The following is a 14,935-nucleotide window of genomic DNA, read 5'->3' on the forward strand; positions in this document are numbered from 1 at the left end:
CACACACACACACACACACACACACACAAACTACCATCTTGTTCCACGAGTGTTTTTACAGCTTCTATTCATTTGGACCTTGAATTCAGGTCAATTCACAAAAGTCATGACTGAAGTAAAAGCCAATTTTTAAAAGTAGTTTATTTAATTTGTAATTTCTTTTTAAGGGAAATAAGTAAGGGAGGGAAAATAGATATACCCCCCCTAAAGAATTTAGAGATTTTATTTTTTTAAGCCATATAAGTTATTAATCGTCCCAAATATAAACTGAAACAATCTTTTGTGTTGCTTCTCCAAAACATTACAAGTATGCTCCCCACGGAACACAAACGTTACCATTAAGATGACCAAACGTGTTGTAAAACACCTAAACATAATGTTTGTATATATCCATAAATAAACTTGCCGGTTTATTTCCCTCGTTTTTTTTTATTTTATTTTATTTTATTTATTTATTTTTATTCTTTACTAATCTAGGAGACGATTCTCACAGCTGCCGTGTGGCGGTGGAGCCGATGTGCCGAGGCCAGCGTCTTCTGCAGGAGTCCGTAGAGGTGCACCTGAAGGGGGCGCTGCAGGGCTGGGATGCTTCGTGCCTGACTCGAACTCCCACCGAGTCGTGGCTGCTTCAGCTCCTCAGCAGCAGCTACGAGGAAGTGGCTGCCTTCCTGCCTCTCTTCACACAGCTGTCTGCTCTTTCACTTCAAATGGTGAGAGACCAGAGAGAAGCTGACATTTATACCACATGGGAGTTTTTATGGAGATGTGACACGGATGAGATTCTGCAAATACCAAGCAAAGACACAAATTCTCATGTGAAGCTTTCTTTTCCCCTAAAACACAAAGATGATGCACACCTCATCAGTAAGCAGTGTATGGCTGCAGTTATTGATTATTTTGGTAATCAATTAATCTGCTGACAAACCGGGGGATTGCACATTCTACAGATTTTTAATTTAACTTCTTAATCCTCTCTGACAAAATATTAAAAATACATTAAAAGATGCAAATAAGCAATTTTTAAAATATAAGAAAATAAATATTTAATTACATAAATTGCAATACAGTGACATTCCTATAGTGAATCTGAATTGAGTGAAGCTAAAATTAGTTTTGGCTAAAATATATTTACTGGACAAAGGTGTTTTTTATCTTTAATGCAAAAATGTAAATATTTTTTGCACTTTTGGTTTAATTACTGCGCTGAAATTGTATTTCTTTTCACCAACTGGTCCTTTTTTTTTTTGAGTCTGTATGCTCCAGTTAATTATTAATTCATTACTACAATAACTGGTGATTGTTTTAATAATCAGTTAATCACGATTAATACAATTAATTGTTTCAGCCCTGTAAGGTGGAAGTCGCTACAGTGACCTGAAACACAACTACAAAATGCAGCAATGAAAGTTAAACAAGCTTTTTAAAATCCAGTCTAAACATTGTATTTGTTTTATTGATTTTTTTTTTTTTTTTTTGTGCTTTACGTTACAGTTCTTTTTTTTTTCTCCTCCAAGTTAGTTCTAGCGCTAGCTCAAAGCAAGGACACACCTTCTCCTTTTAATGTAGCTCTTAATAAAAAATCTGATCTGTCTTAAAAGTCGAGCTGCGTGGAGTTAAACAAACGGAATGGGAGCGTTTAACGCAGCACGACGTCTGATGTTTAAGCAAAATGGCTTTTCGCTTGGTGACTCTGATCTTTTCATTCCCTGCTTTAATTGTCTCCACAGCTTGCTGAAGTCGGCCACAGTGGGCTGTCGTGTCCCGCCGTCTTCTCCCCGCTGTCCCAGTCCACAGCTCTGCTCACCGTTTTCCAGCCGATCGTCCTTCAGCACGACCAGCTGCTGAAGACGAACGTCTCCGCCCCCTCCGCCGCGGAAACCTCCGCTGACCTGCCGGAAGTGGTGAACAGCGTTCTGGGCGTGGTCTATGACATAATGAACCAGGATGGCGACGGGACTGACGGTAGGAATTAAAGCAGACTGAACCTGAAACAATTAATCGGATTAATCGATTATTCAAATAATCAACTAATTTAGTAATTGATTAATCATTAACTGGAGCATACAGACTCACAAAAGGCCATTTACTTAAAGAACAACACACTCAGAGCAGTGACTAAACTAAAACTGTAAAAAAAAAAAAAAATCTACATTTTGCATCTAAGATTAAAATAAGAAAACAACCTTTGTCTATAAATATGTTCTACCAGAACTCCTCAAGTCGCAGTTTTAGATTCACCCAGTTCAAATTCTATAAATAAATCTCCTATTCAGCACCTTTTGCTATCCAATTATTATTTGGTTAATTTAAAAAATAATCAAAATATCAGAATAGTAGAGAAATATTCTTTATTGTCTCATGGTGGGCAAAGTTTACGTAATCGGGACTGTGCATAATAAAATTAAAAATATAAAAAATATAGGAAAATAAGAATAAGAGACTGTACATTGAGGACAAATTTACAACATAAAACAAATACTAAGACAACACTCAGTCCCAAGTCAGACTCCACTGACAGTTTCTGTAACATTCGTAGCACATCTGCAGGGTTCATGTGTGCGTCAAGCCTCAGTTGCGAATCATTGTGCGTGTGCACGTTTTCCTTCCACTCAACTTTCTATGAATACTCTAACCTTTTAAAAATATTAAAACTTTGAGACACTGAATTATCCGTTTTCATAATCTGTAAGTCGTAATGGTCAAAATGACAAGAAATAAAGGCTTAAAATATTTCACTCTGTGTAATGAATCTATATGAGTAACAAATGGTTTTCTGGATGACACCAGTTAGCACTTTTTTTCTGAGCTTGGGAAATTGTCAAATATTCTTTTTAAAAAGTCCTCGTTTGATTTGTAGTTATGAAAGTGTTTATAGTTTTTGCTCAATTCAGCTAACTGCAGATGTTTGTACATGTTGTGTGTTGTCTGAGAATCCATCCCTGAATAGTGTAGCAACATGTTTTTAATGCTGAGCTCAGTTCAGCATTAAAAACATGCTGAACTGTTTTTAATGTTCAGCATTAAAACAGCTGTATGTAAATTTGCTTTCGTTTCTTGTAAAGATGAGGTCCGGGACCCTCCTGCACCTGAGTGGGCCACACAGGAGCTGAGCCACAGGTCACCAATGACACACACCTTAGAGGCCTGGTTCCCACAGTCGGATCAGTCAGGAGTCGGCGCCAATTTAATGGAGTCAATAAGGTACAAAAGGAATTCTTATTCATTTGTTTGTTTATTTTGTTTTGTTCTGTTTTTTGAAGGCTGCTGCTGTCGTTGTAGGCTTTATTTTTTTTCAGTTGCTTATCTGGCAGTGGCGATGGATCATCTGCCTAAAATGAAAACTCAATCATATCACAGAGTAAATCTACTCACACTTTGCACCAGAAATTGTGCAAAGTTACAAGACTTTGCACAATTTCTGACTTTCCCTATGCATATTTATTTAATAAGGAGACATAAAAACAGACTTTAACAGCTTTAATTTTTTTGTAATGATAAAAAAATAAAAAAATTTCTGTCATTAACAAAATATTTTTATACAGCATTTTATAAATAACCCTGCTTTACATGTTTCCTTTAACAAGAAATCTTGACCGATTTGATAACACATGATCTGAATCTGCCTTGAAGGCATTACAATCACTAGCTGCCTCCCCAATCACCATATTAATGTGCAATTTGACTCTTCAAAAATAAATTGAGCTGATTTTTTTATTTTTTTTTACTGTATCGAAATTAGTGTATTTTGCTAAACTGCAGTACACAGGTCACATGACCAGCAGCCAGATGTTGCCACTGGTCCAAACTATGAAGACGAAGACAACAGGAAGTAGTTGGAGGATGATGTTTTTTAATGACCTATCACACAAACAAACTTGGTTACGTGTGATTTTAATTGCGTTTCTTATTTAACGGAAACACTGCTATTGCAAAATTGTGTTTTGTTTTGTTTTTTTCGACATTAGTGAAATACCGACAAAGTTTTGTGCACATTTGTAACGGAAACGCAGCTGATGTTGCACTTCATCTAGATCTGCTACCAGGTTTGGGACATGATGACATTGACATGAAGAAAGAAGAAACAAACGTTTTCTTAAATGATTGTTTGCAGATTGCTCCACGTGGTACCTGAAGAGGGATCGGCTGAGGATCTTTTTGAGGCTCAGCAGAATCTGGTCAGCGATCTGTCTGAACTGTACCAGGAGTCAGTCAGCAAAAAGGGGAAGAAACGTACGCAAGCTCCTTTTTATATATGTCATAATTCTTTCCACCTGCTACTCAAAATTCAGCTACTTTAAAATCCAAAACCATTTTTAAAGGCGATTGTTGTCCTACGTTCACCTTTTACGGATCTTTTCTCTTATTTTTTTATTTTTTTTTTTACCTCCTTTTTCTTTGGCTCCTGGCCTTGCAGGGGGTGCCCACCGTACGCCGGTGAAGCAGAAGATGAAGACAATGAGTCGCTCACTGCAGATGCTGAACGTGGCGCGGCTAAACGTGAAGGCTCAGAAGAGTCAGAGCGAGGCCGAGCCGCCGGGCGCCGACAGAGCCGGGAAGAGACGGCTAAGTGACAGGAACAAACCGGCAGCGACGAGCGCGCTCAGTAAGTTAAACTTCTAAATAAAAGTCTGACGATGTGCTTGAATAACACATTTCATATTGATTTTTGCTGCTTTGTTTTCCATCTCTCAGGTTTTTCTAGTGAGAAAGAGCTGCTGAGGCACTTGAAGGCCGGTTACAACAAGACGGTAGCAGAGAGAGACTCGTCTCTCCTGACCACCGCTCAGCAGCTTCTCAACGCCGTAAAAACATTTCTGACTGCAGAGTCAGACTGGCAGGTAACACAATGTTTTTTTTTTTTTTACCTTATAAAGATTTGTTTTTGTTGCAGTCCAGGGCTAGGCAATAAATCAATATTATTGAGCTTTTGAAGATGTCATTTTTGGAAAATCTGAATTTATTAAGCTCATTGGATTTTTATATTTCATAGCAATGTCAGGGCGGCCATCTTGTTTTTATTTAGGTTTGGAATTCTGGTCAACTTTATGACTGAGGGTCAGGCTAAGATGTTTTTGTTTTTATTTACAAAAATAAAATCATAATTTTGCCAGAATAAAGTCATTATTTTATGAAAACTGCAACATGAAAAATAGGAATGGAATAAAAGGAGGAATATTGAGCAACTTGTGAAGTCATAGTTTAATATAATTTAATACTTAATAGAAAAATATGGCCTTTTTGCACATCATCCTCAAATTATCATCAACATTGAAATGATTGTATCTACTTCTAAATGGACTGACCTACTCATGTCAGATCCAGATAACTCCTCCGTCAAGGCTGTTTTTCCTCATTAAAACAACTTTTTACTCATCATTTTAAGTCATTTTTCTGGTAAAGTTGCATCAGTTCTTCTAATCTCATAACTATATTCTCGTAATTAAAGAGAAATTCTCGTAGCCTGGCTCTGATTCTCGTCGTTGATTGAAATAAAAGTCACTTTGGAGAACTTTTCCTGTCATGTTATGTTCTGTCAATGAATGTTAAGTTCATTCTATAACCACATCGTCTCCTCTGTAGGAAAAGGCGTCTCTGCTTGTGGAACAGCATCTCATGAAGACCGGCAAATCGATCCGCCAGCTGTACCCCAGCGCTGACCAAGCCGAGAGCAAAGTCAGAGAGTGAGTGATGGATTCACTTGATGAACCGATTCCTCCTCGTCTCTCTGTTCTCGTGCTGTATCTGGATCGTTTAACTCTAACTAATCAAACCGATCTAGGTGCCAACTGCAAGTGATGCTGCGGCTGGAGCTGTGCAGACGTTTTGCTTCCAAACAATCCCACTCAGACGCAGACCGGATGGTGGAGGAGGTAAAAGGGTCAACATTCCTGTCGACAGAACGCAGCTGTCTTGTGTTTTTCTCTAGTTTTAATATTTTTTGTCTTTTGTCAGGCGGCGGAAATGCTCAGAATAATCTCGTTAACCAAAGACCCGGCGTGCCTAGCAAGGTTTCTTCAGGACGAAGTCCTCCCAGGGTATGTGTGCACCTCTACAGAGATGGGAGTTCTTTATGGTGCCCCAAAAGGGTCAAGAAAATGCAAGAAAAAAAAAACGGCAACAGAAGTTATGGTAGACTTGTTAGCTTAACTTCTGTTTTAACATAGTTTCCATTGTGGCTTTTGACTGTTTTCTTGTAGCTTCTACATTTTGTTGTCCTTTCTGGGCCACCGTAGTTCTTTGGGTAGTTCATGACTTTTCTCCATTTCATTTTATTTTTTTTTATTTCATTCACTATATAATAAATATGAATAGTTTAAGTAACAACTAAAACAAATCATGTGAAAATGAACAAAAAAGAAGTGCAAACTTACTTCTGCCAGCTATTCACATAAAAATAAAATTAGCTGTTTCGCTCAAAAGACATCAACTTACTCGGCACCATATTGCGTCATCATAATTTTCAAAACTTTTTCAAATGCAGAAAGAGATTTAGATTGTTTTATCTGACTGTCAAGTTTATTCCAGACACTGACACTCCTGACACTTTCGCTCACACTTTTTCTATAATCATGAACAGAAATAAATGCTTGAAACACATCACTTGGTTTGTCATAAAACTTTTTTGTTTCATGTATAAATTTGTACATTTGGGTTTGAATTAAAATTTTTGAGTACACAGTTTGAGGTAAACTTCACCAAACCCTGTTATTTAAATTTAGTACATGAACCTCTTTTTGTTTTTGTTTTTTTTCCTTTAGTTTCCAACAGTCCTAAAGGAGAAGAAGCGCCATATTTAAATGCTTCCCAAGAACTAAAAACAAAAGTGTTGTTTCTCCATCCCGACAGCTTCCTGACTGCTGTTCCGAAAGTGCTTGCAGACGTCTACAACAGCCTGGGCACTCAGCTCCCTGACGCCCTGGTGGCCGTTCTGCCTGCTGACTTCTTCAGCGACGACTCTGTTGCCAAGGACAGCATCTCCCCCTCTGCCTCCTCGCCTGCCGTCTCGGCACAGAGCCTCGTCTCTAACGACGGCTTGCACGACCTGCGGAACCGTTCGGCCAACAAGAGGAGGCGGGTTTTGCAAAAAAATGCTCCAAGAAATTGGAGAAATAATGAAAGGAGTGTTGTAAAATTAACAGCGTTGCTGTTGTTTTTATTTTTTTTTATTTAAAGAAAAAACATGGTAAACCTTCAGGGTTCAATATATGTTTTATAAGTCTTTAATTTGTTTTCTGTGCAGGAGTGGAATGTTGACTCGACATCGCAGCATGACTGAGTCCACACAGAGTCTTCGTCAAATACAGCTGCCCAAGAAGACCACAAGAGCAGTAAGTTCCTTTTTTTTTTTAATTAATTAATTAATTTTTTTTATATTTCACTTTTCACACAGAGCCATCTGGATTTGGATTTTTTCCCCTTAGTAATAAACACAGGGTGTTTCCCATAGTGTATGATCAGCCTGGCGGGCCACCAGGCTTTACCTGCTCCCCCACCAGGCTGAGCATTGTTTGTTTATTGTTATAGGTTTTTTAAAAAAATATGTATATATATATATTCCAGTAACAGTGATAGCAAAAACAGGTTAAAAATGTGTTTGGTGAAACAGTAACAACTTCAGCAACTAAAGTGACGAGTCACGGATCAAAAAAATGTGGACACTTTAATTGGGATGAAACAATTGATATTTATTTTAATTGCATTTTTCTGTGTTTGTCTTTTCTTGACTTTTTAGTTGTTGTTTAGGTGTTGTAAATATGATGTCTTCCAACAACACAGGTCATATTTTCAATTTTCCTGTCAACTTTTGAACTCAGACATGGTGGGCAGCTGGACCACCGGGCTTAGCAAGTTTTCTGAAACGGCTTCATTCAATAACTGCATTCTCTGTTTACTTGTGTTGTCTCTAATACCATACCAACTTTATTTATAAAGCACTTTAAAACAACCACAGCTGATACAAAGTGCTGTACATCAAAACACAACATAACAATAAAAAAAATAAAAAAAAACAACTTACAGTTTAAAAACAAAAGCATACAATTTAAAACTGGATCCCGCTGGAGTTGAAAGCCAAATAAAATAGATGGGTTTTAAGACGAGCTTTAATAGTGGACAGTGAAGGGGCCTCTCTGACCTGCAAAGGCAAGTCGTTCCATAACTTAGGACCCATGACGGAGAAAGCCCTGTCCCCTCTGAGCTTCCTTCTGGATCTCAGTACCTCCAAGAGCAGCTGATCGGCAGACCTGAGAAACCGATGAGGTATATAGGGGTGAAGAAGCTCAGAGAGGTAAGCCGGGCCAAGATTATGTAGTGATTTAAAATAAACATAAGAATTTTAAAATGAATCCTAAAATATACAGGCAGCCAGTGAAGTGAGGCCAGGACAGGGGTCACATGCTCCCTCTTTCGAGTTCCTGTCAAAAGTCCTGCAGCAGCATCTGAACCAGCTGCAGACGTGGGAGCAGCGACTGACTGACTCCCAGATAAAGTGCGTTACAGTAATCCAATCTAGTTGAAATATTTAATATTTAAATTGGTTTGATTTTCTGAAAAACAAGTGTGAGAAACATGCAAGTAATAGGAAGTGAGGAACACTTCACACCCATGCAAGTTAAAAACTGGTTGAAAACAAATGAAAGAATGAAGAGGTAATTGACATATTAATTCTCAATGACTAATCCAAGCACTTAATTCAAACATATTTTTTTTTCACCTTAGTCCAAAATGAAGATCTCCCCTGCAGTGAAGAAGCCTGCAGAAGTACAGCAACCTCAGAAACAACAAACACAAGGTATGTGTAGAAAAATTAAAGTACTGCTGTCGGGATCAGACTAGAGGACGCAAAAAGGTTGTTTCTCACTTTATAATATGAAGAACATCCCGCGACTCATCGTTTTGTCACAAAAAAACCTGACCACCAACTACTTCCTGTCGTCGTCTTCTTTGTGGTTTGCATCAGTGGCAGTATTGGGTTGTTGATCATGTGACTTGTGATGCGAAAAAAGTGTTTGCATTGCAGTTTTGCGAAATAAACCAATTTCGATACGGCCAAAGGAAAAAAAAAAGAGAAAACACAGTTTCTTTGAAATTGATGTTTCCATTATTTTCAAAATGTCAAATTGCCAAGTATGTGGTCAAAGGAAGTGCAGCTACAGGCATGGAGAGCTTAGTCGCTTGGTGCTTAAGCAGACTATTGCGTGCAGTGATACTGCGACAGTGTCAAGTTTGCAATTTGTTGTGAAGCCCTGCCTAAGTAAAGTATCAAAGCTTCTCAACATACATTTATCGGTCCACAGAGGTGACCAAAGTAAGAAGAAACCTCTTCAACCAAGAGATTGTTTCGCCTTCCACGAAAAGGAGACTACCAAGGAGCCAGTCTGTCTCTGCTGTGGACGGACTGAAACGGAAGCGTCCTCTTGAATCTGAAGGTAAACTTGAATTTGGTCAATTGCATGAAATACGTAGTGTTTTCCATTATGTGGCTGTGCTACTTAGTATTCAGATTTCTGAGATTGAACAAAAAAAATCATATATTTTTTATTACTTAATTACTGTATTTTTTTATGCATTTTTTTTTTTTCAGAAAAGCACAAACTTCTCACAAAGAAGGTGTGTGAGACGCCTCTCCACAAGCAGGTGTCCAGTCGCCTCTTACAGCGGCTGAAAGCAGGGAGGTATGTTTCACTCATCCTTTTATTAGCTGAGCGCATCTGCAGCCATTTGTAAATGAGCATTATTTAGTTCAGTTAATTAATTATTTTTCACAGGAAATCTGACCATAAAGGGGAGTGCATAGTGGAAGACTCACCAGTAAAACCAGCCGAAGGTAATTTCAATTTATATTTATGTACATCACATAATTTATTTATGTGAATTAAGCTCTTCTCTTCAGAAAAAAAAAAACTTTTTTAATTCAATAATCTGGGACACAATTTGTTATATGAATGAATAAATGCAACTAAATTCAGTGTTACCTTTCTTTTTAAAGTTCATAATTTTAAGTATTTTATTTGGAAGATACGAGCTTAATACAATGTAAACATGATTTTAAACCACAAAATGTAATTTTCTTTTCTTTTTGTGATTTTCTGTCAGACCTGAGAAGGAGCCCCAGGTTAAAGAAATTCGGTAGAAGACACTCAAGCACTTTCTACTCAAGTTCTCAGCCTCGCTCCAGGAACCTGGAGAAAGCTCTTTCTTCATCTCAGCTTCCACTCAGCGACAGCAAAATCTGTAGCGTTAATGTGAGAACAGTCCAGTCTCCCTTGCGCCTTCTGTTCGGCGCAGCTGAGTCTCCCAGTGACCAGTTTGATGAAACCCGAGTCACCCAGTCTCTGTTGCCCACAGACTCCAGTGTTTTTGAGGTAATTTATCTTAATTCATACCCAAATATCTCACACTTTGAATACTTTGGCTTTTCATTATTGAAGGACTTTTCCAGAATTGAACTGAAGTAACACCCTTAAAGTCTTAAATTCACATATGTAAAGTTAAGGCCTGCACATCTCTCTCTTTTTTTATGTAAGTTGACCTTAAATACATTATTCATTTTGACTATGATAGGACTATTTAATATCGTATTTTTGATGTTTTTGGGTTTTTTTTTTGTTTTGTTTGTTTTTTTCCCTGCTGGACTTTTCTGTCAAGAAAAGTTTGAGTCACACACACATTTTTCTTATGTTCTGTGACTCTTGATAGCTAAAGCTACTGCTAGCTAGCTGCTAATATTCACTTGCTAGCTAGCTAAGTGCAAATTTCTTGTCGGTTGTCTAATTTCTGTAGAGATATAGGTCTTAAATGGTCTTATAGTCTAAAATTTAAGTTGGTGAAACCCATAAAAACAATGACTAAGATCTGAAGCCTTTAATTAAATATCTTTTTGTTTTAAGAAGCACAAATTCTGTTATGTATTAATTTTACTGTACTGTCTTTTGCAAGATGCCTGACTTGTTTCCTGTCAGAAACAAAATTCTTAGTTGAATGAAAGTAATTTTTAGTGCAAATCTGGCAGGGATATGAATCATTTGAAATCATAATTTGTGCTGAACAACTGTCACTTTTCATCCCTTATATGATGTTTTTGCTGTATGTTTAGAGTCCAAACAAAACGCAGTCAAAATCACCCAAGAGACGTGGAAGGAATTTGTCTCCTAAGATGCCCAGAACACCACAGGCCCCACTATCATCTAAAATACAAGTTTGTTCGGTTGCAGAAAGTCCTTTAGCTGATGCTTCTGGACACGGTAGTAATATGAAGACCATTCCTCTGAAATCTCCAGGCAAAGAGTCTCTCTTTGTAAATACGCCAAGTAAACAAGGTCCTGTTGGGAGTCCTTTAAAGGGCATTCTTAGGACTCCAGTCAAAGCTTCTGGATTATGTAAACTTAGCAGCCCGTTATCCAAGACTCCCAAGAAGAGTGTCACATGGTCTCCCTCTCCTCAGAAATGTACAGTGGAGGCAGACCGTGCAACTTTTAAAGTCCCTGAGTCACCAAGTACAGCTCCTCTCAACTCTCTGAGACACATGAAGACTCCCAGCAAACTCCACAGTCCAGAACAAAGCACTAAAGCTAAAAGAGACATTTTTAAGACCCCGGATAAGATCTGCCAAGTAAGCCTGGTACGGCTGTCCGAACAAGACCTTTTGACTCCAGAAAAGATTCTGAGATCTTCGATATGTAACACAACTGAAAATGCGGCGGTTCGTCTGGAAACGACCCCTACGCCGCCCCCGGCATCCTCAACCCAACATAATTCACCTCAGCGCAAAAGCAGAACTAAAGTCAAGATTCCCAGTCCCATTCATCAAATGATCACTCGCTCTGGACGAACCCCGAGGAAAGAGCCAAACACCGAATCCCCCATTGAGGTGGCATACCCTCCGCCTGAGGGGGATAGACTTCCAAACAGTTCGTCAGAGGAGCAGACTGAAACGTCTCAGTCCTCCTCCGAACCCGACTCCAGTCTCCAGACTGAATCGCAGACTTCTCACGGTAACTCCATAACCACAGATGACGACAGTTTGGACATCGTCGACGCTACGGTGGTCAAGACTCAGTTTAATCAGGGTATAAAAATGAGCATTAGCTTCTCAAGGAAGCCTAGTGTGTCTAGTCCTGACTGTCCTGTGAGGACGGCTTCCCCTGTACCACCTCAGAACACCCCGGGGCGCAGCTATGGCTTCCGCCGAACCCCCGACCGTCTGCAGAGGGAGGCCGCCGCTCGTTTGGGGTACGGAAACGACTCCCCTCGATTCTCAACCCCCAGGGGCTTGACAAGATCCAAGAAATCCCCAGTCTCTCCAAACCCTCTGAGTTACCAAGTGGAACTGGAAATGCAGACGTCAGGACTTCCGAAACTCAAAATTAAACGGACGGATTCCATGAACGCGGATGACATCTCTTCTGAGGGTGCTTCTCAACCGGGCACAGAGAGCCCTTTGGTCGGCACTAAGCCTCTCATGGAAAGCCCCCTGACCTTAATGACCAAACACAAAGACGCTTCTTGTTGCTCGCCGTCTCTCTGCGCTCACGTCACTCCAGCAAAGTGTACTCCTGGAAAAGGCAGCAGCGTCCAGACGTACATCTGCCAGTCCTACACGCCTACGCGCCACTCTCCGGTGGCAGTAGCAGTGGCAGACATCATCCCTCTCACCCCTTCGCCGCAGAGCGTGGGCAAAGTAACCCCGGACAACCTGAACAGCTGGCCGCGCAGGAAGAGGCCTCAACTCGAGACATTTGGAGGCAAAGATCGGGTCCCAAAAGGGGAGCCGCGGCTGGAGGAGCTGCTGGAGGAGGCTGAGCTCGGAGTCAGTCCCCTGCAGGACTTTGAAGACACCGAAGAACCCTTGAGCAGCACAGCAGAAAACGAGTCGCACTCAGTGGCAGCAAAGGTGCCGCCTCTTTCTCCCAGGGAGGATTTGTACTGGATGACCAAGCTGGCTGAAGGGACAAACAGTGCTGACTCAGATGAAATCATCTGGGCGTGTGAAACTGGAAACATTAAGTCAAGTAAGCAATATCTTTAAACAGTTTGTAGAATGAATGTATGTGTTAGATATTTAAAATTGAAATATTTTTGTTTATACATTAAAACTAGACCTTTAGATTTTAGGTCTGGCAATACTTCAGACATGTATGGAGTAAGGTTGGGTGAAATGGACTTAGAATTTCATTGTGATATTGTGATAATGAAAAGAAACAAAATTATTTTATATATCAAGTCATGAGAACTTTTTTTTCTTCTATATTCAATTTTTTTGATATGCACCAACATCTACCAGTTTATCTGTTTGCCCATCATCTCTCATTTATCATACCTGTGATCTGTTCGTCCATCCGTTCATCGGTTTCTTCACCATCCATCCTTCTTTCCTGTGAATGGCTTTTATAGGTTCTATATGTACTAATACTGGTCAGTGCTGAAATAAATAAACTTGTACTGAAGTTGTTATATTTATACTTAAAAAAAACTCTAAAAGAAAAATTAAAATTAAATCCTGGTAGAGTTTGGAGTTTTCAAATAAAACATGAGTTTTTCTTTGCCTCAGACTGAGGTCATCCTGAGGCAAAGAAAGCCAGCCGGATCTTCCAAGATCCGGCTGTCTGCACTGGCTCCTGTCTGCAGGGGCCTGGTTGTGTGACAAAGCGTGATTGTGTGCAAAATCAGCTCCAGCGTGGTTGTTATGGTTCACTATCACAGTAAGGCTGTTTCAAGGTCGTTGGTTGAGCGAGTAGTAGCGCAGCGTTAGCATTGCCATCAGTATGACACGGGACCTTCCCTCTGCATTGGTCATTGAGAGTATAAAGCAGGTGCAGATGGTCGTAGAGCTGTGGATGTGAAAGTGGTCCGAGAGGCTCGTACTAGAGAAAGGTGTTGCTTTCAGGATCATCATGGAAAGACGTTCCTGACTTGTAGGAGTTTTTGGGGGGGAATCCAAGAAAGATATATTGAAAATCAGACATGTATGGAGTAAGGTTGTGAGGAGAGATTAATGGCCTTCATCACTTTAGGTTGGGTTTAGCAACTGCCAAAGGGACCACTGAATGAAACGAGCTAACTCAGACACATTTACATTATACGATGTTCATTAATATGCTCTGTCATTTTGAAATCCAGTGTAAACAGAATTGAATCAATGTGATGTTTACACATTTCCAGTGAGTTACCTCTCTAACAAAACTGAACATTCTCTTTTAATGTACACCCTTAATTAAGAGTAAATTAAAAGAATATCTTGTCAGAGCAGTGGTAAATATTAGCAATTTGACGTAACAAGGTCAGATATTACCTTGGATTTTAAGCTTTTAATATGAACATGATGACAGACATTGTGACTGTACACAGAGAAAAGCTTTGTCGTCGTTTTTGACCCGATGTTACAGCGAGGTCGAATTTCATTCATTCACCCGCTTGTGTTTGCTCCTCTCCTGGCAGCGGGGACTCCTCCCGGTCGGAAGGGCAGAAAACCAGTGACGCCCAGCGGCATCTTGGCCCTCACTCAGTCTCCACTGCTGTTTAAGGGCAAAACGGGCTCCACCCATAAGAAAACACCAGATTTTAAAGGTAATACTTAAACGTGCAGCGTGTCTATGCGAGCATGTTATTGCAGGTCAACTAATTTTTTTTCCCCCGATTTTCCAGACGAAGCCTCGTCAGGGAAAACAGATCGTGAGCCGGAGCGCTCTCCTTTCAGCCTCTCCCAGCCAACGAGGCGCTCTAACACGGGGAAGACCTACAGCAGGAAGAGACTGCTCCACTGAGATAAATAACATAAAAAGTTTTAGCAATCAGACCGTCTGTTCTTTGTTTTGTGCTGTGAAGCCGTGAGCCTTTTCGTGGCATGTGTGAAAAGGTCGGCTGAACTCCACCGGAAAGCTGCTTTTGTTCAATCAGAACCACTCCAGAGTTCAAAGGATGTTTAAAATTTCTCGCC

General features: G+C 39.9%; 1 protein-coding gene across 1 annotated transcript; it reads left to right on the forward strand.

Moving 5' to 3' along the window:
- Nucleotides 1-459: 459 nt before the first annotated feature.
- ticrr (TopBP1-interacting, checkpoint, and replication regulator) lies at nucleotides 460-14,794 on the forward strand. The gene is made up of 19 exons (XM_007573454.2): nucleotides 460-710; nucleotides 1,728-1,962; nucleotides 3,063-3,201; nucleotides 4,112-4,230; nucleotides 4,415-4,603; nucleotides 4,693-4,838; nucleotides 5,581-5,681; nucleotides 5,780-5,870; nucleotides 5,953-6,035; nucleotides 6,847-7,071; nucleotides 7,241-7,328; nucleotides 8,719-8,791; nucleotides 9,297-9,428; nucleotides 9,584-9,674; nucleotides 9,768-9,826; nucleotides 10,096-10,364; nucleotides 11,096-13,010; nucleotides 14,437-14,565; nucleotides 14,644-14,794. The coding sequence occupies exons 1-19, from the start codon at nucleotides 516-518 to the stop codon at nucleotides 14,760-14,762; spliced, it is 4,398 nt and encodes a 1,465-aa protein (XP_007573516.1). The 5' UTR covers nucleotides 460-515; the 3' UTR covers nucleotides 14,763-14,794.
- Nucleotides 14,795-14,935: the final 141 nt, after the last annotated feature.

Source organism: Poecilia formosa, unplaced genomic scaffold, assembly GCF_000485575.1.
Source record: "Poecilia formosa unplaced genomic scaffold, Poecilia_formosa-5.1.2 Scaffold330, whole genome shotgun sequence".
NCBI classification, from domain to species: domain Eukaryota; kingdom Metazoa; phylum Chordata; class Actinopteri; order Cyprinodontiformes; family Poeciliidae; genus Poecilia; species Poecilia formosa.